Raw genomic sequence first — 17,342 nt, 5'->3', positions numbered from 1 at the left:
TAAGAGCGACTTTGCTGCAGACATGAAGGTTAGTTAACACCCCTGGGCTGTCAAAAACAGACTAGTGTTAAGAAAAAGAACTCGCATTTTCAAAATTCTAATGGATTTATGCAAGCATTTAGCAACACCTCAAGTGGGTGCGAGATGTACAGTTATCTTTAAAATGCCTTTCAGGTCAAGTTGATATGAGTCTGATAAGCTGGCTCCTGCAAGATACAATTTATTAGTCAGCCTTCCCTCCTCAGGCTGCACGATTTTTGGGGTATTTAGGGTGACCAACTGTCCTGGTTTTCCCAGAATGTGGGGATCTGTGGAGGAACTGGGCTTCAGTGCTAAAACTGGGAAAGCCCTGGGCCCACCAGGACGGTTGGTCACCCGAGTTTTCATTAAGGACAGCTGGGCTCTTTACCTGACCCTCATGCAGCACACGGATGGGGAAGCAAGCCATACGGTAAACGGTCCCAGTCTGGATCAGCTCAGCCCAGTCGAGCAGAGAGTGTAAGAGAGGGACGGCCAGGCTCTGGAGCCAGAGTTTTCTGAAGTCTGCTGAAAACTTAGGAAGCAGGATTTGGCTATGAAAACTTAGGGACCACAAAACTGTGCCTTCCCACCTGTGGAAGCGTGTGATCACACGTGTGCTGCAATCACATCTAGGAATTTTGAAATGCATAATGCGGGCGTGAACTCAGGAGAGAAATCAGGACACAAACGACCGTTCAGATCCTCAGGGTAACTCACTTGACCCCAAAGCGGTCTCACTGCTCATCAGCTACACAGAAAAAAATTCAACTTCTGAAGACAGAAGGATCTTTCGGAGGAGCACTTGCCAAGACGCTGCCTTTGGGTCTCCTGTCACCAATTCAAATGTTCCACTTTAAATACAACTACAATAGCTATGCTTATTTCTTCTGCTATAAAAACTCTGAGTAAATCATCCTTTGTTTTATGTCTTTTATGTGTCTCTATTATACTTAAGCATCTGGATAATAAAGGAGAGAAATTAAAATATGACTTTTAAGTCCTATTGTATTCACTTTAAAGAATTCGGTACAATAAGTGGATGATATAAGAGTCCTCGAAAGGTGGGCTGAGAATGCATTTTACCTCACTTTACTGTTGCTGAGCATGAATTCTAACCTCGATAAAAAGCCGTGAAAAGCATTTCTGAGCTTGCAGCTAGTTAAGAGTGAGTGATGCGGATCTGCCTAACAGCGATTGCATAATAATAATAATGCATCATCAAATATGAGTCAGCAAATAATTCACTTATGCTCTTATGAGAGAAGATGAGAGGCCGTGCCAAGAAGGCTGGTTCTAGAGTGCAGCAAAGGAGCGACCCCAGGCCAGCGTGAAGCTGCTGCTGACAAAAAGAGAAGTGACACGGGTGCCAGCCAACACCCTTCCTTCAGGGCCTGGGCCAGCTGACTGGGGCTACAGCAACACTACTGCAGAAATTCGAACCAAGCAAAACATCTGCTTATGTAATATGTCTTTTACTCAACCACATTCCAGCAGCCGTGGGGTTAGATTGCAGGCAAACGCTGACCTACTGGCTGCACACAATTTGGAAATAATTTCCCTCCAATGACGATGTTTAGAAGCCCAGCATTTGACTCCAAGGCAGTGGGAAGGGGCTGGTACACCCAGTCCCCTCTACCCTCACCCTCCCTCCCCAACAAGGGCTGACTCTGGGGGTGGGCACAGCCTAATGACAGCCACTTCCCCTGTCACTTGAAAAGCACCAAGTGTGCCCTGTGGATGTCCCCCATGCCGTCCCACCCCCTCACTGGGATCAGGGAGTGCTCTACAAAAATGCAATTCAGGTGACTTGCTTCTGGTCACTTCTGCCACACATGTGGAATCACTTTTCAAAGAATCTGAAACTTCTGAACCCTCACCTTTGTCCCAACTGCTAGCAGAGCACGCTGCTTGCTAAGATGCTTACTGGGGAAGCCGTCAGGGGAGTGGGACGAGCATTCATCAGAGGATCCACGGCGCTGGGCCGGGCATGTGGCCCGGGGTATCCAAACCCCACGAGGGGTCAGTTCTACTTGGCTCTGAAACACTAGAGCTGGGTGGTCATCCTGGAAATCTGGGACACGTCCCTCCACCGGAATCACCAGGTCAGAGCGGGAAGACCTAGGCAGGGAATAGGGGGCGGGAGGCAGGTCCTTACCTCTCCCAACCCCCCACTCCTTTGCTCTCTCCTTCTCCCCCTCCCCGTGTCTCCAGCTGTGCCCCACAGTCTCGGAGAGGAGGAGGAGGAAGAGCACCGCGGCAGTGACGGGGGAGCGTGCGTAAATGCGCCATGGTACAGGGATGGGCGCCGCAGCGGGGCGACCTGCTTTTTGATGAATGTGCCTTCCGTCAGGACTGAGCGTGCAGGCTGTGGTCAGCGGAGCGTTATCGCTGCTGTGGCTGCTCTACAACCGCGGTGGCCTCCATCACAGAATTTCAGTAAAACACGTAAAAATACCAGATGTGAGAGTTACTATGGAAACTGCCCTGTAAAAATGGCGGTTTCCTTGCTGAGACGCAGAGGATACATCCCTCAGTCACAGGGGCTTAGCAGGAGGGAGCGCGGTTTGCCTGCTCTTCCCTCTGACAGGGAAAAGGAGGCAGGTGCAGGGGCTCCAAAAATGAGGAGAATAAAGGACGAGCCCCCTGGAGGAGGTCGGCTCCTTGATCTGCCTTTCGGAGGCGCGGGCCCTCATCCTGCTGGTTGGGTAGCGTGCCAGCAGTTGCTGTTCGTCCCCTTGAATCTCTGGTTTCTTTGCTTGGAGTGGTGCTTCCCTGCTTCTAAGTGGAAGTGACCTCTGGGCTCTGTCTCAGTCCACCCCAGGTCCCCCTCCACCTCCAGTGTCACGCCGTGTATGTGTGACCTGGTAGGGAAAGGGGCAGCCCGGAGGACCTCTTCAGAAAGGAGACCGAGTCCACTGTCCGGTCATCAGCTCAGGCAGCAAGCAGAAGTCAGAGTCTGGATGCCAGGAACTCGGAGGCCACGGAGGGGAGTAGCCTCAGCTCGCCACAGCCCAGCCCTGAGCAAAGCGTAGGCCCAGCACACACCCTGCGGGAGGGGTGGCAGAGACTCCTGGCAGAGGCTCAGCGACCCCTCCCCTGCACGGAGGGGGCTCCTCAGCCCGCAAATACTGGGCCCGAGCATCTCTGCCTGTCCTTGGCCCTGGCCCAGCCTACCTTCCTGCATCAAAGAGTCCTGTGCTACAGATGTAGAGAACAAACGTATGGACACCAAGGAGGGAAAAGTGGCGGGGGGTGGTGGTGGTGGGATGAATTGGGAGATTGGGATTGACATGTACACACTAATATGTATAAAATGGATAATTAATAAGAACCTGCTGTATAAAAAAATAAATAAAATAAAATTCTAAAATTCTAAAAAAAAAAATTTTAAATATACAGAAAAAAGAAAAGAGTCCTGTGCTTCCTCTTCTTAAAAAGGATTGGGCCAGCAATGAGGCTCTGTCCCCAGGGAATGGAAGTTAGTAAGCACAGACATTTAAAATCATTTTTGAAAGGCCTGGCATTTAAAAAAAAAATTCAGTAAGTTGATATGTTGATATCAAGTGCATTCTTTCAACAACCCACACTCCACTGAGCTTAGCACCTAGTTGGCAAGAATAGCTGGTTAAAATAGGATGTCTGGGTTTGTAGTAAGCCCTAGGGCAGGCTGCTTCCTACTATAAAGCTGATCTCAGGAGTTCTGCCCCAGGCACCACACTGCTCTTGAGAGCTCTGCTGGTCCCGCTGGAAGGAACAATGACTGCATCAGCACCCTGGAGGGGAGCGAGCTGAACCGAGGGGAGAAAGCTGGGGAATCAGACTCCATTACCCTCTCACTAATCACCAAAATCTTAGCCCTTCTTTTCAAGACTACTACACACACAGCAGTCTTTTCACCATCTCAAATTATAATGCTGAAGGGGCTTTTTCATCCTACTCCGTTCCATTCCAGATCCTCATAACATACCTGCTCCCCCTCCCCCAGCCCCCTTTAAGAATCACACTGGTTTAAAAGCAACTCTTAGGTTTAAAATGATGGACCATTTTACAAATGAGCCCGGATCCTTGTCTTCCTGGGGAGACCTGGGTTATTGGAAATTGCTTTAATAGGAAAAATTGATTCTACTTCATGAAAGTATTTGTCTATCAAATATTTCGTTCTATTTCAATGTCTATTCTATTTCATGAAAGTATTTGTCTATCAAATATTTGTCCATCAAATATTTCATTGAAAATAAAATTGATTCAATGAAGGAAAGGGGTTGGTTGATATACAGAGTCTGAAAATGTCGGTTATGTTTTTCCTGCAGGGATCTGTGTTGGTTGATCGGTTTCGTAGATCTCTGAACAGCTACAGACACCATACATCATGAGTAGATGCCGTTTTGGGTTCCATCAGCTTAAGAATGATGGTCTTTCTGGTCCCACCAGAACTTAACACTGTTACCAACTTTACTGGCAGAGCAGGTTACAATGTAAGCTGCCCAGACTTTAGGTGCTGGGCTAGAGCCAGTTTTTTGGAAAGGAATTCCTGCACACCACCTAGCAAAGACGGGTAGACGGAGCAAAGAACAGAAAGCACCAGAGGGATCTTTGCTGCCCACAGGGGCTGAAGCTCGACCTGCAGGGCTGCCCTCCGGCTGGTGGGCTCAGGCAGAGGGATGGGTAAGCCCCCTCCCTCAGAGAGATGGCCTGAGCAAAGCCCAGCAGGATCACAGAGCCATTCTCACCACAAGGACAAGCAAACAGAAGTCCCCAGCTGGGTGCTGAGGCAAAAACACTTAGAGGCAAATCACATGCATAGCTAGGAATCTTGCAAAATCTAAACAGGATGCAAACTGCTGAGCTTTTATTCTCCAGGAGGGGGAGAGACAATATTTTCCTAACAGGTCAAGAGTGTTGCTCAACATGTATTAAGCCCAATTCCTGGAACCACCGAGGTTGCTTACCCAGAACGCCGCTTTCCTCCGCGGGCGGGCATGGCCCCGGCCATCCTCACCTGTCCAGTGGCTGCCATGGGGGCAACGGGCAATGTCACCGACCCAGGGATGTCCGAAGCCATTTCTGCAATTCAGCAAAGATAAGAGGTTTTGTTAATGCCAGAAAAGTCCAGGAATAAGCAAGAAGATTGTCCGGCAGACCAAAAGCACCACCTGGGAGGAGAATCCAGGGACCTGGGTCCTGGGCCCATCATTAGTCACGTGACACAGCTGAGCCCTTCCCGTCTGGAAAAGGATATCCCTGGGCAGTATGCCCATACTTAGTTTAGGTGGTAAAAAAAGAGTTCGCGCAGCTAACTTAGCTTTCATAAAGAGCTCCTGTCTCCTGTCACCTGGAGGCGGGTAAGACGTTCAGGAAACCAGGCATGTGGCCAAAGCTTAAGGGGAAGGACTCCACTGCGGGTCCCAACTACTGGTAGCCCACATGGGGCCAACCCAGAGAACCAAAAGAGCCAATCCCCTGCAGCACCACCACTGATGCTCGGTCCTCACCCTGGGCATCTGTGTTCAAGCGGAAAGTCTGTTCCCCTCTCTAAATTTGGACTCAGAATCCCTGAATATAGAGCCCTGCCTGGCCCTCCATTCATGATTAGGACAGTGAGGTCTAGAGGCCTTAAAAGCATCCCTTCAGGCTGCACGGTAAGCCAGTGACAACGGCTCTCCACAGCCAGGCCTTTCTAGGAAGAAATGTTAATTTAAAGAATAAGTAGGTCTTTGTTTTTCTCTTTCTGACTTACTTCACTCTGTATGACAGACTCTAGGTGTGGTACAAATGAACCTATTTGCAGGGCAGGAATAGAGACACAAGACATAGAGAACAGACATGTGGACACGGTGCGGGGAAGGGGAGGGTGGGATGAATTGGGAGATTAGGTTTGAGAGGAATACACTACCATGTGTAAAATAGATAGCTAGTGGGAACCTGCTGAATAGCACAGGGAGCTCAGCTCAGTGCTCTGTGACCACCTAGATGGGTGGGATGGCGGGGGTTGGGAGGGCGGTCCAAGAGAGAGGGGATATATGTATACATACAGCTGATTCACTTCATTGTATAGCGGAAACCAACACAACACTGTAAAGCAACTATACTCCAATTAAAAAAAAAAGAACAGGTAGGTCTGGCATTAGATGAGAGTACCTTTCCTGTGCATCCTTATCATAATATATTATTGCTTATAAGCTAGAAACTTTCAGAAGCTTGTTAAGGCCAAGGTACACATCCCTAATGTCAAAGAAACCACAGTTAAAGAATTTCTCCTTCCCACTTGGTGGAGAGTTCTTGAACTCAGATGCCCTTTCCTCAGACCATTAAATGGCAAAAGCAATACTCCAGGGGCCTCTCTGATCCTGTTTATTGTTCCTGGGAATGACTTCCACAGGGCTCGATTTTCTCAGCCCAACTCTTATCCAGGGCAGAAGGGATGCAACAGTCTACGAAAATGTATTTCAGAAAGACAGTCTGGGATAAAGACAGGGATCTGGGCCCTTGTTAGTGAAGGAACGTTGGTGATGCTCAGAAGTGTTAAGTTACTGCTCTCTGCCCCCTCCCAGAAACCACGGAGGCATCTGACAGCTGATCCACAGTTATGTCCAAAGACACTGTGTTTAATAAACATAGTCTAAGGTCAACCTGAACTACTCCACTCCAAAGGTCTGTAGAAGAATTTTACAGTACTAATAAACAAAATCTTAATTTAGCTACTCCACTATGTTCACAAAAATTTGAGGGCTATTAGTTTTTTTGTTTTTTTTTCTTAACTAATGTACACATTGGAAAGTACTCAAGGAGCAAAAAAAAAATCCCTTTCTTAAAGCAATCCTCTCCTCTCTAAACAATTCCTGTACTGGATTTGTGACAGCTAGGCAGTATGAACAGCAATGACCTCATAACCTTATATCTGCCTGCTTCTGATAAGAAATCTGTATTTTTTTCTGCAATGGAGGCTAAAGCACGGTAAGTCCATTAAGTCCCAAAATTAAAAGGCTGAATCACTGCCAGTGCAAACATGGGTGAAAACAAAAGTCACCGCTTCCCAAAGTAAGTCCCACAGAACATCAGGCCCTTAAGATTCTCCAGGAAAAAGGGTTGCGTGGTCATACAGGTTAGGGAAAAGCCACACACTTATCCTCCTTCTCGAAAATTTCAATGTCCACCAAAAAACACACTGAGAAGTCCTGATATAAGGACGTTTGTTTACCTGTGACTAAGCCAGCGTATCATAAAGGTCTCTAATGGTGGAAACTCTTAAAATGTGTTCTCTGAACAACTCATGTTCCACGTGACACTAGTTTAAGTATTTTAAAGTCAACTACCTCATTCCTGCCTTTGAGTTAAGGAAACATCAGGCTGGAGGAGATCTTCGCCATTGTCTGCAGACCTGGAAAGGCCCACCCTTTCCCTCTGTGGTTACCCTCCAGCTCGGAGGTGGGGAGTGGGGAGGAAGGAGTGGAAAACGGAAGGCAACGTGCAGTTAGGAAAGAAGATGATATTTGTCCCATTTTGTTTGGGGAAAACAAACGTGCAGACGGTGACGTTCCACAAAAACCCTGGCTATGGGGCAAGGGTTGAGGAATATGGAAAGTCCAATCCTTTCCTCAGACAGATGAGGGAAGCAAGGAAAAAGAGATTAAGTGACTTCCACAGGTGCCCACGGTGGACCAGGGGCCGGGCCAGGGGCAGGCCCAGTCTTGCTGTCACATTAGCATCTTATTCTGCTGGACTGTTTCCCATGATTAAGTTTCACTGGCCCAGAAAAAGGGCCAGCTCTGCGAGGACAGGCCCACACCAGCCTGCCTCCATCAGACCCCACTAGGTATATTCTTGTGCCCTCCAGGCTTGGTGCGAGATACCAAGTGCAAGTGGACGGGTAGACACAAGTAGTTTCTACCACAGAGAAAGTGTATGCTTCATGAAGGCCATGCGGCGGATATGCTGAGTTGGCTACAATCTTTACATGTGATATGCATGTGTCATAGAACCCGTGCACCATGGGATAAGGGGAGGGGGGCAAGGGAGCCTTATATGCAAATACATCGACATAATTTGAAAATGAGAGGCACATATGCATCTCCAGCAAAGGGGGCTACACACACAATACAGAAGGATGGCAGCTCACCATCCACAATGTCCAAAACTACCCCCTCCCCCGTCCCGCATGCAAAAAGCATTTCTAAGAAGACCTGACTCATTCTAGGTTTACGTTTTCTCCTGTAAACTGCATCTGTATATCATGTACCCGTTTCTCTACTGAGACTCAGAGGTTTTTTCTCATCTATTTGTATGATCTCTTTTTATGACAAAGATATTAGAGCTTTGCCATATTTTCTGAAAATGCTTTACAATATTTTTCCAATCTGTTGCTTGCTTTTTTAGGTTAAGAGATTTTGTTAATACTAGAGAAAGCTTTAAGAGGTAGAGTTTTAAGATGTATTGGTCAGCTTGGGTTGCCATAACAAAATACCACAGTCGGGGGGCCTAAACGAAAGAAATGTATTTTCTCACAGTTCGGGGACTGGGAAGTCCAAGATCAAGGTGCCAGCCAATTTGGGTGCCAGTGAGAATCCTCTTCCTGGTTTATAGACCACCTGCCCTCTGTGCCGTCACATTTTCTCTTCTGCTAAGGCCACCAATCCTAAGGCCCTACTCTTATGACCTCATTTAAACTTAATTACCTCCCATAAGCTCTAGCTTCAAATACAGTCAATGGGGGGTGGGGGGAGTGGTACGATTAGGGCTTCAACATATGAATTTTGAGAAGATGATACAATTCAGTCCACAGCAGAAGAAAAGATCAATTGTCCTAACCTCATTTATTCGAGTCCTTCCTTTTCCCCATAAGTTTTTTTGATGCTCCCTCTGTTTTACATTTTATTTGTACATAGAAAATGTGTGTTTCTAGAATATCTATTTTCTTTTTTTGTCAATTACCCAGTTATCTATACTTGCTCTAGTATTGCACCATTATAACACACTTAGTGATGCAAGTTTCTCTCACTGCTCTTACCTTTCAGAATTATCTTTGTTCTTCTGGCTTATTCTTCCATTTAAATTTTAGAATAATTTGATTAAGATATAAAGTTTAACCTCCTTTGGAAATTAATTGGATTATCTTGAACCTACAAATTAATTTTGGACAAAAGTGACATTTTTGCAATATTTAGAATTTTCAACAAAGAATTGACATAAGCCTATAATTTACTCAAGACTTCCTGTTTAGCTCAATAAAGTCTTGCATTTTCATCATATAGATCCCCCCACTTTCTCATTCAGTTTATTTCTAGGTACTTTGTGATGTTATTATGATGTGATGTTGTGTTGTGTATTATGATCATTGCTACTAGTGTGAATGAGATCTACTTTCCCAGATTACTTTCTGATTGGTTACTAGCTATGAAGACAATTGTGCTACAACAACTCTGTCATGCTTGATGTCAACTGATTCGACCAGCAGCTAAGATAGGTGTTGCCCTCCCCTCCCTTGCTGTTCTATGTATGTATTATGCTTTCAAAATTTGCATGCCTGGCTAAAGAGTTTCTAGGGCCATTGCCATATGTCCTGCCATTTCACCAAATTTTTTAAATTGTTGCAGTAATTCATCATTAATTCTTCTGAATTTTCTAATTTTACAAATCCTATGGGCTACAAATAATGATACTATTTTCTCACTTTAAATAGTTAAAGGTTTAATTTCTTTTCATATCTTATTTCACTGGCCAGAACTTCCAGAATATTCAATAATAATGACCAATAACTGGGTAACAGAAAGGCCACAGAGCTTTGCAGTGGAACATACCTGGTTTCAAATCACAACTCAAACCGTTCCTAGCAATAATCGACTTTAAAGGATCATTTTAAAAATTAAGGATAATGTATATGAAGAGCCTAACACAGTGCCTGGGAGGGAAAAAAACTCTCAAGCAGCAATGATTAAAATTATCATGATTATGGTGATAGTAAGCAAACTTGCTTGGTCCTTGAATTTAACCGTAATGACCTGCTGGTTTAAGACAAATATGCTTTATGACATCAAGGAAATCTGGTCCTATCCCATTTTCTTAGTTTTTTCAAGGAACAGATGTCTCATTTTACCAAATGCCATTGTGGTAACTAAAATAGTGTTTTAGATACGAAACAAACCAAGTGAAAGATGCAATCGATGAGACTAAAATTCACTTTAAAGGTTAAACTTTTCTCTAATGTCTTTTAGGAGCCACTCTTAATACATTCAAATAAAAATATAAAAAACATGTCTCTCTCATCTGTAATCTATGTTCATATCTACCAATGTAATCAGCTGTCAGCCTTCTTTGGAAAAGTGACTACCTGCTCCCCAGATCTGGCAACTTTTTCATATGACTCGAATGTAAGTTACCAAAGCTCCTAGGACACCCACCCAGGAAAGGTGGCCAGAGGAAGGTCACTCACCAGGTCAGAGGTGAGGGTCTCCAAGGCAGAGCCTGGTATTTTTTTTTTTTTTTTTTTTTTGGCTGCGTTGGGTCTTCATTGCTGCGCTCAGGCTTTCTCTAGTTGTAGTGAGCGGGGGATACTCTTCATTGCGGTGCGAGGGCTTCTCATTTGCGGTGGCTTCTCTTGTTACAGAGCACAGGCTCTAGGCGCACGGGCTTCAGTAGTTGTGGCCCGCGGGCTCAGTAGTTGTGGCTCGCGGGCTCTAGAGTGCAGGCTTAGTTGCTCTGCAGCATGTGGGATCTTCTGGACTAGGGCTCAAACCCGTGTCCCCTGCATTGGGAGGTGGATTCTTAACCACTGTGCCACCAGGGAAGTCCCAGAGCCTGGTATTATACATTTAGATGGAAAGTAGCCCCATAAGCCCATTGTTGATTTGCTCCAGGGCTTTTGAATTTCACTCCAAAAGGAAGAAAAGTGGAACCTTGACGGTAGCACTGAGCAGAGAGGAAATCGAGTCGGATACCTACTGGGTGACAATGTGGCCATGGTCATACCTTGCCCCTGGGGGTGTACATGAACACAGGCTTTGTGAAGGATGAGTTGGCAGTATGTGTCAAGAGACATTAAGTTACCCATGCCTCACAAGAGGATGCCACAGCTGTGTGTGTGTGTGTGTGTGTGTATGCACTTAATATATGCACAGAAAAAGACCGGAAGGCAGATACAAGTACACCAATGTGTTAAACTTGGCTATTTTTGTTGTGGGAATTATAGGTGGGTTTTATTTTCTCCTAAAAGCTCTTTTTGTTTTTGAATATACAAGGTTTTTTTCTTCAACAACATGTGTTAATTTAACATTAATCGAATGATGTGTTAATTTAATGACCACAAATAGAGAAATAAGTATTTTTAAAGGGTTTCATTGTAAGCCACAGTCGAAAGCATATATAGCTGGAGAGCTAGAAGCAGTGAACGAATGGGACAGAGATAAAGGAAGGGGATACCTTTTTAATCACAAGAGTGTCCAACAATGGAATGGATTGGCTGAATAATAATGATAAACATCCTATACAAAAAGATGTAAAATATTTTTGTATAAAGGTAATAAGATATATGTTGAGTGCTCACTATGTCCCAAGCTCTCCACGTGTGCTTTACAACCAGCCTACAAGAGAGGTATAAAGTCAACTCATTTTACAGACGAGGGAACTTGGGCAGAGAGAGGTCAGGGCCATGCCTCGGTCACATGACTGCGAAGCAGCAGAGCGGGCTCTCGCCATTCAGCCACCCCCTGCAGGGCCCTCGCCCCTCAAGGTGCTCAGGCAGAGGCTGGGCGGCCAGCAGACCCCTTCCCCGGGTGGGGTGGGGGCAACCAGAGACGCTGTAACATCAAGACTCTAAATCACAGGCCCAGGTGGAAGCTGCGTGACATGCAGGAAATGTCCATGCTTTGGGGTCACGGGCAAGCTATTCATCATCCCTAAGCTCCAGTTTCCTCACCTATAAAAAAAGGAATATCCCCACATCATGCACAGTTACTGTGGGGATTAAGGAAGATCACTCATTTAAGACGCCTGGCAGTCTACGAGCCACAGAATGCCAAAGACTTTCGGCAACCAGCAAAAGCAATGAGATTGGCATGGAAAAGAGTCTTCCTCAGAGCTTTCAGAAAGAACCAAGCCTGCTGACACTTTGATTTCAAACTTCTAGCCTCCAGACTGTGAGACAATAAATTTCTGTCGTTTAAAAAAAAATAAAGACGATTGGTAAATAAAAAATACAAATAATAGATGCCTGGCAGAAGTTATCTCCCCTTTCCCCTTTGACTTTCCCCCAAGAAAAGAATGTTTTTTAAAGCAGACATTGTGTGTGTGTGTGGGTGAGTCTGTATTTTTACATAACCCTTGAGCAAAACTTAGCTTTTCTGTGCCTCAGTCTTCTATCTATAAAATGGGCATAATAAGAAATAGTAAACCCCTCATGAGGTTGCTATGAGGATTAAAAGAGCTAATACCAAAAAAAAAAAAAAAAAAAGCTAATACCCATAAAGCACTTAGAATGATGTCTGGCACATAGTAAGCACTTCTAAGCATTTGCTAAGTAAAACACACACACAGGCACTAACAAAACTTATGATCATTTTCTTACTGTAAGGGATTAGGTCACTTCTGTGATTTGATTTCTATGGCTCTGTCTCACAGAAGTGCAGGAAGGGTGACAGTGGGCCACAGAAGAGGGAGGTGGCCACAGGACTGACTCCTCTGCAGCCCCACGTGCAAAATGCCCCCCAGGGTGATGCTATTACAAGGGAGACACAGGGGGCTGCCGCAGGCCCGGGCAGCCTGAGCCGTGGTCCTCATCCTGTGCCGACCTCACACTGCCTCCCTACTGAGAGCTCTGCCTTTAAATGGCTGGCCCACCCATAGCCCAGGGAGGGGTCAGCAGACAGACCCCAAGTGTGCCTCCACCCCCTCTCCCAGGTCCCTGCAGGCCTCCAAAGATGCACACCCCCCGCCCTGGACTGACATGGACACGGCTCCCTCCTCACTACACCGTGCTCTCACCCAGGAGAGCCTCACCTGAGCAGGTGCACGTGCCCCCGTCACAGCCCTGGGACCCCACGGTCCCACACAGCCCCACACTGCCTTCAGAGGGTTCACGCAAGCCAGCAAGGGAGCCCAGAAATCCCGGATGAACCACCCGTGACCTCTCGACTCTGGTTCCCTGTGGGCGACCCAGGCAGGCACTGGCAAGGAATTCCACTGAGAGAAGCGTGGCGGTCATGGTCCGCACCTTGACTTCCCCCGCAGTTGAGGGCTGACCACACGTAACAAGGAGAGGCTCTAGTGCCACAGAAACATGAACACATCCTACGGACCAGAACACCACGTCAACATGCAAATCAATCCTAAAAGCAGAGGAGGAATTGTCAACTGTACAAGTAAGAGTTGCCACATGTGGGGACTTCCCTGGTGGTCCAGTGGGTAAGACTGCGCGCTCCCAACGCAGGGGGCCTGGGTTCGCTCCCTGGTTGGGGAATTAGAACCCACATGTATGCCGCAACTAAGATCCCTCATGCTACAACTAAGGAGCCCACATGCCGCAAGTGAGACCCAGCACAGCCAAATAAGTCAATAAATAACACATAAATATTAAAAAAAAAAAAAAAAAAAAAAAGAGTTGCCACATGTGGCAAGGGCACTGCTCCCCTTCGGGTCTCCCCTCAGGGTCTCCTCACCTCCCATTCTCCCTTCAATCCCCCGCAGTCAGGCCTTTGTCCCTGTCACCCGGCTAGGAAGCTGGCGTCATCACAGGGGTCTCATCTCTGCCCCCGCCCTTTTCTGTGGGGTGCAGCTGCCCGCTCCCCATCACCAGCACTCTCTCCTGGGTTGCCAGGGGCCGCATCCCCTCCCTCCCACCTCTCAGGCCCTCCTTCTCCTCTCCTTGGCCAGCTCCCCCTCCTCCACCAGGCCTCCAGGCACTTACACCACTCCCTCTTCCCTGTTCTCCGTCCAGGTGAACCCATTCAAGCACCGGCATCAGTACCACTTCTGTGCTGATGATTCCCAAATCCAGTTCTCAAGTCCTGCTGTCACGTCCTAAAGGTCTCTCCGTCCCCTGGGTTCTCTGCTGGCCTAACGCAGGGCCTCCTCCCTTGGTCCCTCTGCATCTACTCTCCCACTGTTCGCACAGGAGTCAGCTGACCAGTCCACCTCTTACTTCTCTCCTCTAGCGGCTTCTCTTTGCTCTCAGCACAGATGCGGAGTTCCCTGCAACGATCAGCCAGTTCCTGTGTGGTCAGGCTGCTGTCCACCTCTCCTGCCCACCTCTTCGGCTCTGGCCACACTGCCCTATCAGTCTTATGAACACACTGTGTTCCCTCCCACCTCAGGGCCTTTGCACATGCTGTGTCCTGTGGCCAGAAAGCTCTCTTCCATCTCTTCACCAAGTTAACTCCGAACGGTCATTGACATTCAGCTCAAACATCACTTTTCCAAGGAAGCCTGTCCTTGGCCAATCCCTTTCCCTCCCATTCTAGGTCTGGTCCCTGGTGATTCATTCTTACTGTACCTGTACTTCTCCTGTGAATGAATGAAGGTCACAGCGGTCCAGATGACAGATAACAGGGCCTGAATGATGGAGTCGCCCAGAGGGCATTCAGGAGGAAGGAGATGATGTTACTGCCTCAAAATACACGATGTGTCACCGTCAGAGCCCAGAAAGGAAGACTCTAAAAAGCCTTGGTCACCTGATCCTCCTACACTGAGACTGCATGGGGCAAAAAATTTCTGGAGGAGGAAGAAAAATATGGTTGGTTCGGTTGCATATTTACATCTACCACACCATACACTTGATATATGGGGACTCTGCAGCAAAGGAGAGGTGTGATCGCTTACACCTTCCTCTGTCCATTTATTCAGAGGGTCATGCGCTAAATAGGCATCTGGTTCTAGTCTGGCTTCATTACTATGTGACTCAGTTTCCCCATCTATTCTCCAACTAAGAAATGGGGTTAATCAGGACATCCCTTCCTTCTGCAGAAGCTGCTGTAAGAAAATGGGGCCTGTTTCAATTACACACAGCACTTGCAAAGCTCTGATTTTGAGCCAGGAGCTGTGCTACAAGCTGGTCGGTCAGAGATGGAAAGACCCCATCCTGCCACTGACAGGTTCAGTCTTGAGTGTGATGGAGACCCAGAGCCAGGTAATTTCATACTGAGAGCTGTGTGCTGTGCAAGAGACTGGACACTGGGTGGTGGGAAGGACCAGGAAGATCCAAGAAGGCTTCCTGGAGGAGGCCACACCTGTGCTATCCTGCCAATGGACTGCAAACGCTTCAGGGAGGAATGAAGCATGATATAAAAGATGCCCTTTTCCTAAATGTATTCCTTTGATTGCTCCAGAATTTATGAACAGACTCATTCATGCCCCTGCTTTGAGGGGCATGCCCTCTTGTTCATGTCCAGTCACTGGAGCTTTCTGGCCTTTTACCCCAACTGCAGCTCCCAACAGGATCTAGAATTATTCCCCCACCTCAAATGCAACCGTCTTGTATAGCTCCTTGCTCAGGATCCCTGGTCATAACCAATGACAAATGCACAAATAGACAGAAATATCTCCATCTACAGCAGTCCCACCCCAAATGCCAGTATTGCCTCCAACCCAGGAAATGTTGTTTCCCGTTACACACAGGGATGGAATGACTGCCTGCCCTTACACAAAGTTGCAGGTTTTCAGCTCATTTCAACTGCAGTACAAGCTGAGGCTTTTGAAAGCTTCACCAGAATACAGAAAACAGATCTAGCTTACAATGCAGCATCTAGCTAAGGACTATTTCACATTTCAAATGCAGACACAGTGTATAGAATTCCTAAAATACAGTATAGGGAGCAAAAACCTGGGGAAAAATGTGAAACTTGAGAGCATTACAGATGAAAAGAACATGAGGAAATGAAAAAACATTTCGTTCCCTCCCCCACTATTTCATGTGAATCTAAATAAGAAAAATATCCCTTGATCTTCACACTGCAAAAAAATGTTATTGACATGCAAACTCTCACAAAACAATGACATAATATTTAAATAACCATTCAAATAAACAAAAACCAAAAGGGTCTCTCCATGGTTGGGAGTGAGTGAGGGACAGCTAACCAAAGAAAAACGCTCTCTTCACTATTCATTTCTCTTAGAACAATTCTTTTCACAGAAAGCACATCAAATATCACAGCCATACCTTTTCAGAGGGATTAAACAAAGATCTTTCTTCCTTGTGACCAGCACCTTCTTGGGAGAATCTGTTATCCGTGTAGAAGAAATGTCAGAAACCTCTGGGAGGAAATGAGCTGCATTTGTATTCCGCTCAGAAAATGTCATCACAGATCTGTTTACCTTAACTGTGGACCATGATTCAGCCGTGACAACTGTCTTGCATACTGATCAATTTATTTGCAGCAAAATTTCTAATGTTAACTGCTTAGGTTCTGAAAAATTGGTGACTTGGATTTCTTGTGCAACCACAATGTATGCTGAAATCTCTAGATTGTTATCAAAACATTTCAGGCAGAGATCAAAAAGGATTCCTCCTGATGTGCAAGGGAGAAAGGGTCCCTTCCACTTCTGGAAGGAAGGCAGGGCACATGACTCCCAAAGGCCCTCCATAGGGTGGGATTTTTGTAGCACAAGGTACAGAAAAATCATTAGACCAAGAGCCAGGGGACTCTGACCCCAGGTCCTTGCTAGACTTTAACCAGCCGTGTATCCTCTGTAAGGCAGCCCTCATCCAAAGGCGGGCTGGGTGGGGGTCTCTGCAGCAGGGCAGGAGGTGGTAGACATGGGAAGAGACAGCCAGTGGACCCAGGAAAGGAGGAAGAGGCCAGGTCCTTCCTCCATCAGCTGGTGTCTCCCTCCTGGACACAGAGCCCTGGCTGTGGGCCTGAGTCACTCCTAGCCAGCAGGCAGGTTTGGCATTAGGGAACTGGAAGCAGTCCCAGGGCAGCCTGGGGAGATGCCCTCCCACCTCAGCTAGCAATGCTGGCTTACACAGAGCCCTGCTCCCTGGCCCGAGTGGGCAGTACTGTGCCCTTTGGAACACGGACACTGCACCAGAGCCCACTAGGGCATTAGCACCTGTATTCCCACTAGTGTCCAAGCCCACCCTCCTGGCTGAAGGCCCTGAATCCCTGCCTTGAACTTTATAAAAAGGGTAAAACACACAGACCCAAGAAGAAGACGGGCAACCAACAATTCCAGAGGAAGAAAGGTAGGGAGGTTACTGATGAGGTTATGATTCTGGAGGAAGACAGGAAGAGTGAGCTCCACACTCAATCTGGCCGCCTTCTGGGACGTGGCAAACAAAGGCCCACATATATAACCACAACGGGGCCTCCACCACGAATTGTCCCACGCTTGAGTCA

The 17,342-nt window shown here is 46.9% G+C and overlaps 1 protein-coding gene across 6 annotated transcripts in view; it reads right to left on the bottom strand.

The window, feature by feature from the left end:
* ARNT2 (aryl hydrocarbon receptor nuclear translocator 2) overlaps nucleotides 1–17,342 on the bottom strand; it is a 198,052-nt gene that overhangs the window by 144,138 nt on the left and 36,572 nt on the right. For 5 of the 6 annotated variants that reach the window (XM_061179804.1, XM_061179803.1, XM_061179801.1 and 2 more), the window contains exon 2: nucleotides 4,971–5,085. In XM_061179804.1, the coding sequence (XP_061035787.1) occupies nucleotides 4,971–5,085 (115 nt within the window). Of the gene's footprint in view, nucleotides 1–4,970; nucleotides 5,086–14,500; nucleotides 14,719–17,342 lie in introns of all 6 variants that reach the window. The other variant, XM_061179805.1, reaches the window with a different exon arrangement.

This window comes from Eubalaena glacialis, chromosome 2 (assembly GCF_028564815.1).
Source record: "Eubalaena glacialis isolate mEubGla1 chromosome 2, mEubGla1.1.hap2.+ XY, whole genome shotgun sequence".
Lineage (NCBI taxonomy): Eukaryota > Metazoa > Chordata > Mammalia > Artiodactyla > Balaenidae > Eubalaena > Eubalaena glacialis.
The sequence above is the reverse complement of the archived record's forward strand: the minus strand, read 5'-3'. Positions and strand labels throughout refer to the sequence as shown.